This window comes from Panthera onca, chromosome A2, assembly GCF_046562875.1.
Source record: "Panthera onca isolate mPanOnc1 chromosome A2, mPanOnc1 haplotype 2, whole genome shotgun sequence".
NCBI lineage: Eukaryota > Metazoa > Chordata > Mammalia > Carnivora > Felidae > Panthera > Panthera onca.
The window spans coordinates 121,346,099-121,363,582 of NC_138340.1; the positions used below are offsets into that span (position 1 = coordinate 121,346,099).

The window sequence follows — 17,484 nt, forward strand, 5'->3', positions numbered from 1 at the left end:
TTTAGAAAATAATCAGGAATGAATTTAGTAAAGTACATACCAAACCTCTACACTGAAAACTATCAAACATACCTAAGCCCTAAAATAAATTTTTAAAGGTATACCATGTTCATAGGTTGGAACATCTGATAACGATAGAATGTCTCCGACGTGTCAGGTTTTTGGTTTCCTTTTTCACTCCACCAAGCAATTCTCCAACACCAGCTGGTCTCCTACAATTCAACTGAATTCAGTTCGGCTATTGTCTACCCACGGAAAGCGTCGGGTTCCACAGGTTAAGGACTCCTTAGTCCTTAACAGGATTGCCACCCCTCCTTGAGATGCCAGCCACAAGTCCAGGTTGTTGCCTGGCCACCTGTAGCTCAGAGGTTCTGACAACCCCCTTTCAGATTGATTACTTTGCTAGAGTGGTTCTCAGCTCAGAGAAACATCTACCTCCATTGAACAGCTGATAAAAGGCTGTAACTCCGGCGCAGCTAGATGGAAGTGATGCATAGGGCAAGGTGTGCAGACAGGTGCCAGGAGCTTCCATGTCCTCTCCAAGTTCACCCTCTCCTTTCACTTCCATGTGTTCAGTGCAGAAGCTCTCCGAATCCCATCCTTTTGGGTTTTTTATGGAGGCTTTATTACATAGACCCGATTGATTAAATCACTGGCTGTTGATGATTGAACTCAATCTCTAGCCGGCTTGCCTCTCTGGAGGTCAAGGGCAGGGACGGAAAGTTCTAACCCTCTAATCACGTGATTGGTCCCCCTGGGAACCAGCCCCTGTCCTTAAGTGCTTTCCAAACGTCATCTTATTAACAGAGACTCAGGTGTGGTTGAAAGGGGTTTGTTGTGAATATCAAAATGCCTCGGGGCACCTGGGTGGCTCAAAGGTTAGGCATCCAACTCTCGATTTCGGTGCTGACACCACAGAGCCTGTTTGGCCCTCTCTCTCCTCTCCCTGCCCCTCCCCTGCTCTCTCTCTTTCTCAAAATAAATAAACCTCAAAAACATCTTTTTAATAAAATGCCTTCTTGATCACTCTTATAATTTAGGAAATTCCATGGGCTCTATTACCTCTGTACCAGAAACAGAAAACCAAATACAGGTGTATCATAAATTGTAGTGTCACAATGTGATACTAATTCATCTAAAGATTCAGTACAATCCCAGTAAAAATACCACCATGTAGATATGACACGAAAGGCACGAGCAACACAAGAGAAAATAGGTTGATTGGACTTCATCAAAATTGAAAACTTTTGTGCATCGAAGACATTGTTGAGAAAGTGAAAAGATAAACTATAGAATGGGAGAAAATATTTGTAAATCATAGGTCTGATTAGGTGTTGCAGGATTTTTTACCTCCATACCCAGGATTCATTGTCTCGCTGCTTTGAAGAGTCAAGAGGTGGACACAGAATACAATGAGCAGTAAGCAAAAGTTTATTAGACTATAAGATTAGAAGTAAGAGTAGTCTGAAAGCTCTCTTTGCAGAGAGGGCACATTCAAAGGTGAATACCCCCGATTATAGGGAAGGGTCTTTATTTCATAGGGTTTGGGTTGGCCCCTTCCCTTCCCTCTCGTTCCTCCTCAGGTCTTAACCTTTGTTGGCTTGATCGCTCTAGGTGCTGGGTTGTCCATTCCCGATCGGCTGGATTCCATTGTGTGAGGGTCATCCTGTCCCTCGTACAACATAAGCTTTATGGTTTACTTATTTTAGTAAGGTATTTTGATTATCAAATTCCTGAAGGGAACCTGAGGGGGAGTAGGTGGTGTCTGTGACATTCTTAAGAGGAACCTTACGCCCGAGGGGGTTTGCTGTGATCAAATGCTCCCAGCATTGTTCCAAATTATGTGTGTTTCCCCACCCAGGGAACTCACGTCCTAACCTTTCCCTCTCTTTTATCCTATCTTTGCCATATCATAAATGGCAAATGACTCGCATTGAGAATATACAAACTTAAATACTTATAACTCAACAACAAAAAGACTAACGGCCCAATTAAAAACTGGGCAAAACAGAAGTAGACATTTCTCCGGAGAAGACATGTAAATGGCCCAACTGAGCACATGACAAGAGGCCCAACTTCATTGGTCATTAGAGATATGCAAATGAAAGCAACAATGAGACATCACTTCAGACCCACTAAAACGGCTAAAATGAAAAACCAAAACAAACAAACAAAAAAACAGAAAATAACAAGTCGTGGTGAGAATAGGGAGAAATTGGAAGCTGTGCATTGCTGGTGGGAATGTAAACTGGTGTAGCTACTATGGAAACAGTTTGAGTTTCTCAAAAGCTGTCCATGGAATTACCATAAGACCCAGCGATTCTATCCGAAGGCACAGACCCAAAGAGTTCAAAGCAGGGGCTTGAAGAGGCATTTGTATGCCAATAGTTATTAAAGGTTATTCACAATAGCCAAAAGGTAGAAATAACCCAAGCGTCTATCAACAGATACGTCAGTAAACAAAATGTGTGTCTATAAAAAGAATGAATTATTCAGCCATAAAAAAGAATGATGTTCTGATACATCCTATAACGTGGGTGAATCTTGAAAACATACACCAAATAAAATAAACCAGATGCAAAAGACGTATGATGACACTTATAGGAAATATCTAGAATAAGCGAATTCATAGAGACAGAAAGTGGGTTAGAAACTACCATGAGCTGGGGAGTTACTGCCTACTGGTAACAGAGTTTCTGTTTGGGATGCTGAAAACGCTCCAGAACTAGGTATTGGTGATGTTCGTGCTACATTGTGAATGTACTTAGTGTCGATGAATTGTTTACTTAAAAATTATTAAAATTGCAAATTTACGTTACATATATTTTACCACAATCTTTAAAAATTAATAAGGTAGGAGCACCTAGGTGGCTCAGACGGTTAAGCATCCAACTTTGGCTCGGGTGATGATCTCACGGTTAGTGAGTTCAAGCCTTGCATCAGGCTCTGTGCTGACAGCTCAGAACCTGGAGCCTGTTTTGGATTCTCCCTCCCTCTCTCTCTCTCTCTCTCTCTGTCTCTGTCTCTGTCTCTGTCTCTCTCTCTGCCCCTCCCCCTGCTGGTGCTCTGTCTCTCTCTCTTTTTTTTTAATTTTCTTTAATGTTTTTATTTATTTTTGAAAGAGAGAGAGAGACAGAGCAATCGGGGGAGGGAGACACAGGATCTGAAGCAGGCTCTAGGCTCTGAGCTGTCAGCACAGAGCCTGACGGGGGGTAGAACTCACAAACTATAAGATCATGGCCTGAACTGAAGTAGGACGTTTAACCGACTGAGCCACCCAGGCTCCTCCTACCTCTCTCTCTCGAAAAAAAATAAATAAAAATTAAAAAAAATTAATAAGGTAATATGCCAAAAATCACTTGTGAGTTGTATCATTTGAATTGTATACTTGAAGTTTACACTTTTACACTTTAAATGGGTGAATTGTATGGTAAGTGAATTAGATCTCAATAAAACTGCTAGGAAAAAAAAAAAAAAAAACCACACCAGTGTAGAAATTGACAAACGAATCCTAACATTTAGTGGAAATGTAAAGGACCTAGAATAACAGAACCATCTTGGAACTTAACAAGTTGGAGGACTTACATGAGCTAATTACAGGACTTTTATAAAGGTGTAGTCATCAAGATAGTATGGTGTAAATATCCGTGGAACAAGAGAGAACTCAGAAATAAACCCACACTTACACAGTCAATTCATTTTTGGCCAAAGTACCAAAGTAATTCAATGGTAAAAGGAAGATCTTTTCAACAAAACGCTGAAAGGAACAAATATCTATCTATATAGGAAAAAAAAACGAACGTCGACCCATATCACACCATACCAAAAAAAACAAAAAAAACAAAAAAACAAAACTCAGAATAGATCATTTAACTAAATGTAAAAGTGAAAAGTAAAGGTTCTACAAGGAAACAGGACAGTATCTTTGTGAATTTGGGGCACACAAGATTTCTTAGGATGCAAAAGCACTAACTATAAATGCATGTAAATCATACTTAAATTTAAAAATTTAAGTTAAAAGCATGTTCTCAGGAGCAGCAAGGTTGAAACAGCACAGCCAACATTAAAAGGTTGACTAACCAGATCAAAACAGCAAGTTCAAAACACATCAGTTAGGAAATACACAAAACACAACAGCGGAAGTTACAAAGGCTATGGCTGGATAACTCACCATTGAGAAAATACAAATTGGATTTTAAGAGAGTGCTAAGCATGCTTTCTTAATGTTTATTGGCTATTCACAGTTCTTCCTCTGGATATTCCTGGTATTGTTAATGTTCATCATTTTTCTCTTGGGTTGTTGTCTTTCCTTTTTAATTCTAATTCTACTGGTTACATGAATAGCAAATATCTTTTCTTGGATGGTGGCTTGTCTCTTCACTTTATATCTCATGCCTTTTGTTATCAGACAGGTTTTTAATTTTAATATAATCAAATGTATCTGTTTTTCCTTTATGATTTGGGCTTGTTGGGTTGTTTTAGAAGATAATTCCATATGCAAATATCACTAAAACATCATGTGATATTCTTCCCAATAATTGTATAATTTTTCACCTTTTAGATCTTTAAACCATCTAGATATTGTCTGTGTGTAGAATGTGGTTTGGATTAATTTTATCTTCTCTTTGTGGAGAGACACTTGACTCAGGACAACTGGAGCAATCCTTTTCCTGTAATTTAAATGCCACGGGGGTATCTGGGTGACTCAGTCTATATTACGTGTCAGACTCTTGATTTGGGCTCAAGTCACGATCTCATGGTTCGTGGGTTCAAGCCCCGTGTCGGACTCTGTGCTGGCAGCTCGGAGCCTGCTCGGGATTATCTCTGTGTCCCTTCCTCCCCCTGCCCTACCTCTCTCTCTCACAAAAATAAATAGATGGCTGGGACGCCTGGGTGGCTCGGTCGGTTAAGTGTCCGACTTCGGCTCAGGTCATGATCTCACGGTCCGTGAGTTCGAGCCCCGCATCGGGCTCTGTGCTGACCGCTCAGAGCCTGGAGCCTGTTTCAGATTCTGTGTCTCCCTCTCTCTCTGCCCCTCCCCTGTTCATGCTCTGTCTCTGTCTCAAAAATAAATAAATGTTAAAAAAAAAAAAATTAAAAAAAAAATAAATAGATGGACTTTAAAAAATAATAATAAGTGCCACTACTATCATATGTAAATGAGTTTAATTCTAGACTCTTCTATTCCATTTGCCTAATTATCTCTGGGCTGATACCACACTATTTTTTTAATTTTTTTTTTTTTAATTTACTTTGAGAGAGAGACAGGGAGTGCATGCGTGTGGCAGAGGGGCAGAGAGAGAGAGGGAGGAAGAGAGAAAGAATCCCAAGCAGGCTCCAGGCAGTAAGCAGAGAGCCCCATGTAGAACTCGATCCCAAGATCCTGGGATCATGACCCGAGCAGAAATCAAGAGTCAGATGCTTAACCAACTGAGGCACCCAGGGGCCCCATGCTATTACTTAAAGAGGATCTTGATATCTGTTTGGAATCAGTTTCCTCCATTCTGCTCACATACCTCTTGTGTTTCCTCTTAAAATGAGTTTTGACTATTCTTCCCCTTTTAATCTTCTGTATGAATTTACAGATCATCTTGTCAAGTTCTGAAACATAACCTTGTTAAAATATATTGTAATGATACTAAATTCATTAGACTGATTTGGGGCTTACAAAATTGTTACTGTTGGGGTGCCTGGGTGGCTCAGTTGGTTGGGCGTCCGACTTCAGCTCAGGTCATGACCTCACGGTCCGTGAGTTTGAGCCCCGCGTCGGGATCTCTGCTGACAGCTCACAGCCTGGAGCCTGCTTCAGATTCTCTGTCTCTCTCTCTCTCTGACCCTCCCCCATTCATGCTCTATCTCTCTCTGTCTCAAAAATAAACATTAAAAAAAATTGTTACTGTTATTATAAAATTGTATCTTCCCATCAATAAATATGGTTTATATTTTCATCTATTTAGCTATTCTACTATGTCCTTCAATAAAGTTTTGTATTTTTATTTATAAAAGCCTTGTACATCTCTTATTATATTTATTCCTAGGACCTTATATTTTATTGCTGCCATTGAAAAATACGTCTCTTAAAAATCACATTTTATAACTTTTGTTGCTGGTGAATAGTAATGTTGCTGATTTTACATATTTTTTACATTCTGCAACCTCAATAAACCCTTATTTCTAGTAGTTTGTATCTTCTTTTTACTTTTTAGTTTTTTTCCTTTCCATTCTTTATAACTTTTATTTCTTTTTCTTGTCTTATCATGCTAGTGAAACACTCCAGTACTGTGTTGAATAGAAGGGGCAGTAGAACTGGTTCCTGATCACAAAGGGAGTACTTTTAACATTTCACAATTATACAAGATTTTTGCTGTATAATTTTGAAAATCGCTATGATTTTGGTAGCTACCATTTACCAGAGTAAGGAAGTTGTGCTTTTTTTGTAGTTTGCTATGAGTATTAATAATGAAACAATGTTGCATATTATTAAAGTGTTTTCTACATTTATTGAGATAATCATATGGTTTTCTCCCTTAACCAGTTAATATGTACGTCTCACTAATAGGCTTTCTAATTTGAACCCTCTGTGCATTCCTAGGATAAATCCAACTTGGTAACGATGTATTTTGTAAAAAATATTTATTTATTTATTTTTGAGAGACAGAGAGAGAGAGAGAGAGAGAGCAGGGGAGGGGCAGAGAGAGGGGGAGAGAGAATCCCAAGCAGGCTCTGCACTGTTAGCTCAGAGGCCGATGCAGGGCTCGAACCCACGGACTGTGAGATCATGACCTGAGCAGAAATCAAGAGTTGGATGCTTAACCGACTGAGCCACCCTGGTGCCCCCGTAATGATATATTTTTGATAGACATTTCTGGATTCAGTTGACTAATGTTTTATTTAGGATTTTTGCATCTCCGTTTCAAAGTAAGATTAGCCTTTAACAATTAGTTTCTCATCCTGCCCTTATCTAATTTTGCCATCAGAATTATTTTTACTTCATAGAATGAAGTGGGCAGTGTTCCCTCATTTTAATATTTTTTGGAACAGTTTGTTTAAGATAATGATACATGTTCTTTGAAGTTTGGGTCTGACTGGTAAAATCTTCTGAGCTTAATGGCTTGTTTTACTTTATTTTATTTTTGAGGGAGGAGGGTGGATTTTAAAACTCCTGATTTGGGGCGCCTGGGTGGCTCAGTCGGTTAAGCGTCCGACTTCGGCTCAGGTCACGATCTCGCAGTCCGTGGGTTCGAGCCCCGCGTCAGGCTCTGGGCTGATGACTCAGAGCCTGGAGCCTGCTTCTGATTCTGTGTTTCCCTCTCTCTCTGCCCCTCTCCCGTTCATGCTGTGTCTCTCTCTGTCTGAAAAATAAACGTTAAAAAAAAAAATTAAAAAAAAATAAAATAAAATAAAACTCTTGATTCAAGGTGTAAATGTAACCAAACTTATATTTCTTCTTGAGTAGTTTTATTAAGTTATATACATATTTATAAAACCGCATTTCGTGTATGTTGTGGATTAACTGGTTCCGAATGTCAAGTAGAGGTGTGCACAGGTGACCCTGAGAGCTGACTCTGGGTAGCGTGGACAAGAAGCTGGCCAGCACTGGCCCCACCGTCTCCTAGAGGAAGGGGTAGCACCCATATTCAGCTTCCCACAGGACCAGGAGCTCCCTTCCCTTGGGTCCCCACAGCACCTGCCGCCCTGGTCTCCAGGTGCTGGCAACTGGTTTCCTCAGCAACTGCTATAAACATCAGTCTGCCAAGCAGTCTGTTTGCCTCCCATCGACAAGCTCATCACCCAGGTCCTGACACGACTCCCTACAGCGATAGGAGGACAGTGAACCAGGTATCTTGTCCACCATCTTCTTGTCAAGACCACCATCTTGTCAAGACCACCATCTTGTCTCTTCTGGCTGACCCTTCTTTCTGACCCTATCTTGTCTCCTCTTCTGCCCCTCCAACAGAGCCTGTTCCTGATCTCGATCTGTGTCGTATTATGAAATTCATCCTGAGCCCCGAGACCTGATAGGGTGACCAGGAAGGAACCTACCTTGCACAGCACTGGTACGTAATTGTTCTTAGTATCATGGTTACATCTCCGCCATTTTGTAGTTTATACCCGTGTGTCAGTTGTAGTTATTTATTTGTGCCCCCTCTCTCTCTTCCTCCCTTTTTCTCTGACTCGCTGCGTCAGGTGCACTAAAGGTTTGCCATGGTGGTTTCTTACTTTGATTTTGGAGTCATTTCAGATTTACGGAAAAGATGCAACGATAATCCAGAGTTCCTGTATTACCTTCACTCGTCCTCCCTAATGTTAGCATCGCACCAAACCATGAGCATTTGTGAAGAAACTAACATTAGTACAATTGCCTTAGTACAACACATTAACTACAGTACAAACATTATTCAGATTTTGACCAGTTTTTTTTCCCGCTAATGCCTCTTTTCTGCTCCTCGATCCGATCCAGAATACCACACTGCATTTGATGTCGTCTGATTTAATTTTTCAAAACGCAATTGCATTGGATAAAACTTACGCACCATAAAGTTTGCCCGTTTAAAGTGTACAAGTCAGTGGTTTTTACTATATTGACAAAGCTGGGCAGTCCCCACCGTAGTCTAACGTTAGAACATTTGCATCATCCCAAAAAGAAACGCTGTACCCAGTAAGCAGTCACTCCCCATTCCACCCTCCTTCAACCCTGGGCAGCCAGTAATCTGTTTTCTGTCTCCCTGCATTTTCCTATTTTGGACCTTTCATATAAATGGGATCATACACTTTGTGGTCTTTTATGACTGGCTTCTTTCACTGAGCATGTTTTTGAGGTCCATCCATATTGTAGTGTATATCGGTATTTCGTTCTGCTTTATTGCTGACAAGTACTCTGGTGTATGGATATAGATTTTATTTACCCACTCAGCAGTTGGTGAGCATTTGAATTGTTTCCACTCTGTGGCTGTTGTGAATAATGCTGCTACGAGTATTCATGTAGCAGTCTTCGTGAGGCACATACGTTTTCGTTTCCCTTGGAAATGTACCCGGGAGCAGAACTGTTTGGTCCTATGGTAACTCCGTGTTTAACATTTCAAGGAGCTGCCAAGCTGTTTCCTAAACTGGTCACACCGTTTTGGTTTTTTAATCCACCAGTGTATGAGGCTTCCGATTTCTCCGCCTCCTCACCAGCACTTGTTATTGTCTGGCTTTTTAAAAAATTATTATAGGGGCGCCTGGGTGGCTCAGTCGGTTGGGCGTCCGACTTCGGCTCAGGTCATGATCTCGCGGTTTGTGAGTTCGAGCCCCGCGACGGGCTCTGTGCTGACAGCTCAGAGCCTGGAGCCTGTTTCGGATTCTGTGTCTCCCTCTCTCTCTCTGCCCCTCCCCCATTCATGCTCTGTCTCTCTGTCTCAAAACTAAATAAACGTCAAAAAAAAATTTTTTTTTTTTAAAATAAAAAATTATTATAGACAATGTAGTGGGTGTGAAGCGGTAACTTGTGGCTTTGATGTGCATTTCCCTAATGACTGATGGTGTTGAGTACCTTATCAAGTGCTTATTGGCCATTTGTACATCTTCGAAAGGGAAACCTCTGTTCGTATTCTTTGCCCAACTTTTCAGTCATTTATTTTCATATTATTGAGTTGTAAGAGTTCTTTATATATTCTGGATACAAGTCTCTTTTCAGATATATGACTTTTAAATATTTCTCACTTTTAAATGCGTTGTCATTTTACTTTTTGATGATATCATTTGAGGCACAATTTTTTTTTTAATTTTGATGAAGTCCAATACATCAAACTGTTCTTTTATGGCTTGTGCTTTTGTTACTGTATCTAAGAAGCCATTGTCTAAGATCGTGAAGATTTACTCCTGTGTTTTCTTCTAAGAGTTTTATATTTTTATGTATGATCCATTTTAAATTAAAAATTTTTAATGTTTATTTATTTTTTGAGAGAGAGAGAGCATGAGCGGGGAAGGGGCAGAGAGAGAGGGAGACACAGAATCTGAAGCAGGCTCCAGGCTCTGAGCTGTCAGCACAGAGCCTAACATGGGGCTTGGACCCATGGACCGTGAGATCATGACCTGAGCCAAAGTCGGCTCCTTAACCAACTGAGCCACCCAGGCGCCCCTCTGAGAGCCTATTTTTAAATTAATGGATCTAGGAGATATATATATATATATATATATATGTTATTTATTTAGAAAATATATGTAATATATTATTTAGTGTTTCTGCTGACTCATGGAGGATGTTCCCTTTCATCGTTTGTGAGCTCATCTTCACAGGAGACTGTTTTTTCATGAGAAGCCCCTGTGGCCTGGGTTTTGGGTGTATCCTTCAAGAGCTGTTTTGCAGAGAGATCACCATACCTGTATTACCTTTTTGGGCATTTATCATCGTGGATCCTGGATCACCTGCAAATTTGAACCTCCAAGTTTGGGGTGGAAACAAATGTAGAGATTTGCTTTCTCAGAAAGAAAAGTGGGGACATTTTTCCCACTCGAGCCAAAGCACACAAATACCTGTCTGTCTCTCTGTGCTTGTTTTTTAGATCCATGTTTTTTCGAATCTACTCTTTCGGTAAAACACAGCCCTTTAAAAACTTCTTTATTCAGGGATCCCAGGCCTAACCCCACCAGCATACCCCATCACTCACTTTCCTCTTTGTTGCTGACGTGCTCGGGCCTTCCTGTCTCTCTTGCCAGTGCATTCACGTATTTAAAACAATTTTGCTGTATTGTAGCAAGCATTTCTAGACAATGTGGCAGGAGAGCTTTTAGGTTTTTTTTCCTCTCATCTTATCTTATGAGATTTGGAAGCCTTGTTCTAGCCTTTCAAAAGTATGATGTAATCATTTTCTCTTTATAAGAATAATCAAAAATTGAAGATGTGTATAAAAGTATTAGGAAGAAAACATAAGCTCCTCGTGATACCATTACGTAGAAGTGACCACTATTCGGGTGCCTGGGTGGCTCAGTCGGTCGACGTCCAACTCTTGATTTCAGCTCAGGTCATGATCCCAGGTCATGGGATCGAACCCCAGATCAGTCTCTGTGCTGAGCATGGAGCCTGCTTAAGATTCTCTCTCTGTCTCTCTGTCTCTCTGTCCCTCTGTCTCTCTCTCCCCCTCTCTCTCCCTCTCTCCCTTCCCTGCTCACACTCACTCTAAAATATAAATACATACATACATGAATGGAAGAGACCAGTATTTATGTGTTTCCTTCTTATATATGTCTAGATACACCTTCACACATATGGACATGTATGTCTGTTTTTGTTACATAGCTGGATACATACGTGTACATATGTCTGTTACTTTTTCACCTGATACTGTGTTACATTTCTGTTGAATCACTAAAATTCATTAAACTTCCTTTTCTGTACCCTTTGCTCTAGAAATAAAATAATGGAACACCTCCTTTAAAAACCCTATGATCCTAATCACTTTATGCCACCGACAAATGCTTTGCATTTAAAGCTAGTTAATGTATCTCCCTCCCGGAACTGATTTTCATTGACTATTCTGGATAACTAGTTATATTCTGAATATTTTGTCTGGTCTCCAATTTGCTGCAGTCAAATCTCAGACGCTCCCCCCTCTAGGTTTCTTGTTGAAATTGTTCTCTTAGTGAAGGTTGGAATGTCTTTAGTGGACCCCCCCCCCCCCCCACCTCAACCCAGTTGCTCTCTATGAGAGGATGGAACTTACTAGCAAGACTCTCCATGGGCAGGGTATAAAGACGGTCTGAAACCCAAGTTGGGAATATGGCAAAGTATGCTTGATAGAATGCCATATTCCCCTCCTCTCCTTCCAAAATAGTTCAGCTTCAGGGGGACGGGCATTGTGTTCCACTTGGTCTTATGAATAGAGGTCTAACTGTGGCATAGCCTTTCCATCTGCCTTCCCAGCATCCATGCCCCGGTTGACATGATTGTGGAAGGCAGGCTGCCCATTACAGAGGAGATAATCCTGGAAACTGTAAGGGGCAGGTAGGGTGGAAGGAGAGAAAACATTCTTGGGAAACCATGGTTTTCACCCCACAACCGACAAGAAATCGACTCACACTCTATGCAGCATGAAGAAATGTGCATTTCCTGGGCCTTTCCCAGTCAAGTGAGAGCTATGCTATGTCTCAGCCAAAGGGATTTCAGTTCCAGATTGGGTTCTTGAAACTCAAATTAGTTCCAAGTTAGATTCTTTGGTATTTCCAGTAGAAACAATAGTCTTGAAATCCAACACTTTTGATTTTTAACAGCCAGGATTTATGAGAGGAAAAAAAAAAGTATTTCAAGTTTCAAAAGGCTGTCCCCTAAAAAGACCAGAACAAAAAGTCTGTGCAGTCAACAGGATATTAGAAAGAAATTAGAAGAATAATTGGATGGCTCTATTTCCCGCAGATTAAAGATCATCCAGACTTTAGTCAAAATCATTTTATTAAGATAAAAAGATATATTGGGACGCCTGGGTGGCTGAGTCAGTTGAGCGTCCGACTTTGGCTCAGGTCATGATCTCACAGTCCGTGAGTTCGAGCCCCGCGTCAGGCTCTGTACTGACAGCTCAGAGCCTGGAGCCTGCTTCAGATTCTGTGTCTCCCTCATTCTCTGCCCCTCCCCTGCTCATGCTCTCTCTCTCTCTCTGTCTCAAAAATAAATAAAAACATTTAAAAAAAATTTTTTTAATGTAATAGTTGAGGGGCGCCTGGGTGGCTCAGTCGGTTAAGCGTCCGACTTCAGCTCAGGTCATGATCTCATGGTCCGGGAGTTCCAGCCCCGCATCGGGCTCTGTGCTGACAGCTCAGGGCCTGAAGCCTGCTTCAGATTCTGTGTCTCCCTCTCTCTCTGCCCCTTCCCTGCTCATGCTCTGTCTCTCTCTGTCTCAAAAATAAACACTAAAATTTTTTTAAATAAATAAATAAAATAAAAAGATATAAAAAGAGTCAGATCCTGGTGAGTTCCTAAAAGGGGCACAATAATGTCTGTCAGCAGCCAAAGAGCAGTCATGCAGAAGACGGTGGGTGGAGGGTGGCCTGGCAGGACATGGTGAGAAGGGATCAATGGAATTCATCACGCCTCAGTTACACCTCTCTCTAGGGGGATGGGACTGACTGAATGCCTCCCCTGAAGCCAGAGTGCCCAAGATGTCTGAAGGTGACAGTATGGAGAGACAGAAGTGTATGAGGATATCCTGAATTGAGTGAAACCTAAAATCCCGGACAATGCCGAAATGCCCGAGTTTATCTGGAGCTTACTGGATTGCTTTTCTGCCATCAGGCAGAACGAGGGCTCAAAATTTAATTGTGCTACAGGGAAATAAAGTTCAATCGCTTGTGCATTTGAGTTCGTGGCCTACGCAGAACTTGCCCACCAAACTTTAAGGAGCAACATGAGGGAGTTCATTATAAGCCTGCAGGTGGGTGTCTCGTGGAATCCAAGGGGGGAAATGTGAGCTGGGCTCAGAAAGGACTAGAGATGGAAACTGGAAATTCATCAGGGCCCCTTCTCAGCAACCATTCTACTTCTCTCTGCATATCTACTTCCCTCTTCTCTCTTCGAGGATCAGCTTTCTCCACTTCCCCATCCATATGCCAGAATATGGCGGCATCTAGAGCCCAAGTTATGCGACAGGTGTAGCCACACACAGATTCCAACTTTCGGTCTCTTGGTCTCAATTCCGAATTCTTGCACAAGAATCTAAATGGCCTCCTTTAGCTCCATTGTCTGTCTCCCTCAATTCAATCAACAGTGACTGGAGGGGCAGTGGCCAGTGGCACAAACCTGACGGGAGATCCATCACCTCGGTTCAGAGCTCAGTCCTCAGGCAGTTGGAGATGGTGGTGGGCTGGGAAGATGCTCCAAAAGATGACGACTTCTCACTCACTGTGAGGCTCATGCCTCACTTTCCCCATCTACAAACTAAGAGGAATCCTACCTATAATATCCCCTGCTTGTAGTGAAGGCAGAGGGAACTAACACGTACTGGCTTCTCTTCATGTACCAGCCACTGTAGTAAGTTAGCCAGGTTATCTTAGCTGCTCCTGGAAACAACTCTAAGAGGCGGGCATTTCCCGCCCCCCCACATCTTTATAGGGAAGGAAATTGATACTCACAGAGGCTAAATCTCATAGCTGGTCACTTGCAGAGCTCAGATGCAAACCGAGGCGCAGCCAGTGCGGAGGCGGGGGAAAGAGCTCTTTGTAAGACTGAGATGACACCTGGAAGCTGTGCATTACATTCCCGGCTATTGATCAATTGCATGGGACAGTACCTTACACGTAGTAACCGCTCAGAATTAGAAGTCTCATGAATGAGAGCACCTGACCCTTCAATTACAGCAGAAGTCGTATCACCCTGGCGTGTTCAGCTTATACACTTACCTACCGAACACTTCTGGGAAGTGGGCTCCTATCTGCCTTAAGGGTCTTCTGCCAAGACACATTGGATTAAAAATGAAAAGAGATGAAAACAGCAGCAGATACCTGTTTTGACTGTCATTGATGTTCAGCCACCTTTTGGTGCCACAGTGCAATGGATTAAAGAGCTTCTAAAGCTGCCATCGCTGCTTCTTGTTGAGGTGTGAATTTTCCAGCTTCTGGGCCTGTTTTCACAGAGTCTTTAGAATGTATCCATGTGCTCTGATCTGCTGACCTTCTGAAGCTAAATATAACTCTTTTTGATTGGTGCTGAGCCCATGCACAGAGCTCAGAGTCTCCGCGTAAATGTTTGCTGAATGAAAGGTTTGTCAACGGGTAATGATTAATCACCTACTGTATTCTCAGCCCTGAGAATGTTAAACCCTAAGAAAACAATGCATGCCTCTGAGAGCAAACAATCTTTTCTGCGCAATCAAAAACCTAAGAAACCAATTAGTAGGGCAATGCAAATCAAAGCCACAGTGAAATACCTCTTCATACTCACTGGGATAACGATACTGAAAAAAAAAAGGGAGGAGGTGTGGAATTAAGGGTTGTCAAGGATGTGGAGGAATTGGAACCCTTATACATTGCTGGTGAGAATGTAGAACGGGGCAGTCACTGTGGAAAACAATTTGGCAGTTCCTTAATAAGTTGAACACAGAATTACCAAGTGACCCAACAAGTCTACTCCTACCCAGGTATACACCCCAAAGAATTGAAAACAGGTGTTCAAACAAGAGCTCACACGAATATTCACAACAGCCCTCTTCCCTGCAGCCAAGAGGTGGAAACCACCCAAATGTTCAGCAGCTGTGAATGGATAAACAAAATGTGGTATATCTAGGTGGCTCAGTCGGTGGGCCTCAGACTCTTGATTTCGCCTCCGGTCATGATCTCACAGTTCATAAGATCGAGCCCCGCATCGGGCTCTGTGCTGACAACACGGAGCCTGCTTGGGACTCTCCCTCCCTCCCTCTCTCTCTCTCTCTCTCTCTCTGTCCCTCTCTTCCTCTCTCTCAAAACAAATAAGCAAACTTTTAAAAATGTGGTATATCTATACTATGGAATATTATTCAGCCATAAAAAGTAATGTAATACTCATACAGGCTCCAACGTGGACAATAATGCTGTGCTAACTGAAAAAAGCCATATGCAAAAGGCCACATATTATATGATTCCGTTTCCATGCAATGTCCAGATCGATTTCTTTATATATATAATATAAGCTTAAAGACTGTAAAAGCTATGACCAGACATGAGAATGTCAATGTCACACACGTTGTCATTCTGCATGGGTATTCCATCAGATGGCCTTTCTTCTAAGAGGGAGAATCAGGACACATTAGCCTTGGAGCTGCTGTTGGAAATCGGTCCATCTGCTTATTCTAATTGAGTTCAGAAAAGAAATACCACCAGATCCACGTATTGATATATCAGTAACTTCATTGCCAAATGTATACACAAGACCCTAGAACTATTTATGTGTTATACTTTGGGCTACACTTCCATTGTCTTTTTTAAAATAGTGTTATTATGACTCACGGTCCATCTCCTGTACTCTATGAATCCACCCCCTTCCAAGAAGACTTTTGAATCATGTTCATTTATCTAAGAGCCTTATAATCGGGAAGTTCTTTTTTCCTTTTTTTATTATTGAAGTATAATTGATGTATCACATGATGTTCGTTTCAGGTGTAAAACATAATGATTTAATATTTGGATACATGGCAAAATGATCACCACAGTAAGTCTAGTTAACATCAATCACCACACACAGTTACCTTTGTGTGTGTGTGTGTGATGAGAACTTTTAAGATCTACTCTCGTGCGGCTCCTGGGTGGCTCAGTGGGGTGAGCATCCCACTTCAGCTCAGGTCATGATCTCATAGTTTGTAAGTTCAAGCCCCGGTCGTGCTCTGTGCTGACAGTACAGAGCCTGCTTGGGATTCCCTCTCTCTCTCTCTCTCTCTCTCTCTCCCCTCGCTCTCTGCCCCTACCCCACTCATGCTTTTTCTCTCTCTCTTTCTCAAAATAAATGAAGAAACTTAAAAAAAATCTAGTCTCTTAACAGCTTTCAAATGTACAGTATAATATTATTAACTGCAGTCACCATGCTCTACATTACATCTCCAGGACTTACTTATCTTAAGACAGAAAGTTTGTACTTCTGATCGCCTTCACCCATTTTGTTCATTCCTCTACCCCCTGCCTCTGGCAGCTACCAATCTGTACTCTCTGTCTACGAGTTCAGTTTTGGGGAAGGAGGTTGATCCCACACATAACCAAGATCATACTGGAATTTGTCGTTTTCTGTCTGACTTATTTCACTTAGCGTAATGCTCTCAAGGCCCATGCATGTCGTCACGAATGGCAAGATTTTCTTCTTTTTTGTGGCTGAATAATATACCGTGGCTTCTTTGTCTATTCATCCGTCAGGGGACACGTAGGTTCCTTTCATGTCTTGGCTATTATAAATAATGTTGCGAAGAACGTGGAGGTGCAGAAGCTTTTCAAGTTAGTGGGGCTTTTTCCTTTCCAATAAATATCCCGAAGTGGAATTGCTGGATCATACGGTGGTTCCATCTTTCATTTTTTAAGGAACCTCCGTACTGCTTTCCACGGTGGCGGCACCAATTTACATTCCCACCAAAAGTCCCCGCCCCTTTTCTCCACGTCTTTGCCGATGCTTGTTATTCTTGTCAAGTTCTTTCTTATAGCGGTTGTTCCTCGCACTTGTCTGTATAGAAAAATTACCCTGACCGTTGAAATAGATCATTTGGGGGGTATCTTGCCAGCTCAATAACCACCTTTCATTGAGGGTGTCTCCATCTTCATGTGCCAGCTATGCTTGTAATTGATGACCCTGTGCCGTGAATGGACACCTGACCTGAGGTGAAGCAATCAGACTGGAGTTGGCATTCAGAGATGAATGAATGACTCCCTTTCAGGTGAAATGGGGGTTATGGAAAACGATGGGCAGAGGCTGCCATCATGGAAAGCCATTCTCATCCACATCTAACTAGAGAGAAAGTGGACATTTAAAGAGAAGGGAACAGATGTGCAAAGTCAGAGGGGGAA

At 41.8% G+C, this 17,484-nt stretch overlaps 1 protein-coding gene across 2 annotated transcripts in view; it reads left to right on the forward strand.

Moving 5' to 3' along the window:
* The window catches only part of PLEKHA8 (pleckstrin homology domain containing A8), a 92,563-nt gene that overhangs the window by 74,162 nt on the left and 917 nt on the right, over positions 1 to 17,484 (forward strand). The window contains exon 13 of one of the 2 annotated variants that reach the window (XM_060632811.3): positions 7,958 to 8,064. In XM_060632811.3, coding sequence (XP_060488794.1) covers positions 7,958 to 7,970 — 13 coding nt within the window. In that variant the 3' untranslated portion in view covers positions 7,971 to 8,064. Of the gene's footprint in view, positions 1 to 7,957; positions 8,065 to 17,484 lie in introns of those variants that run through there. The other variant, XM_060632810.3, reaches the window with a different exon arrangement.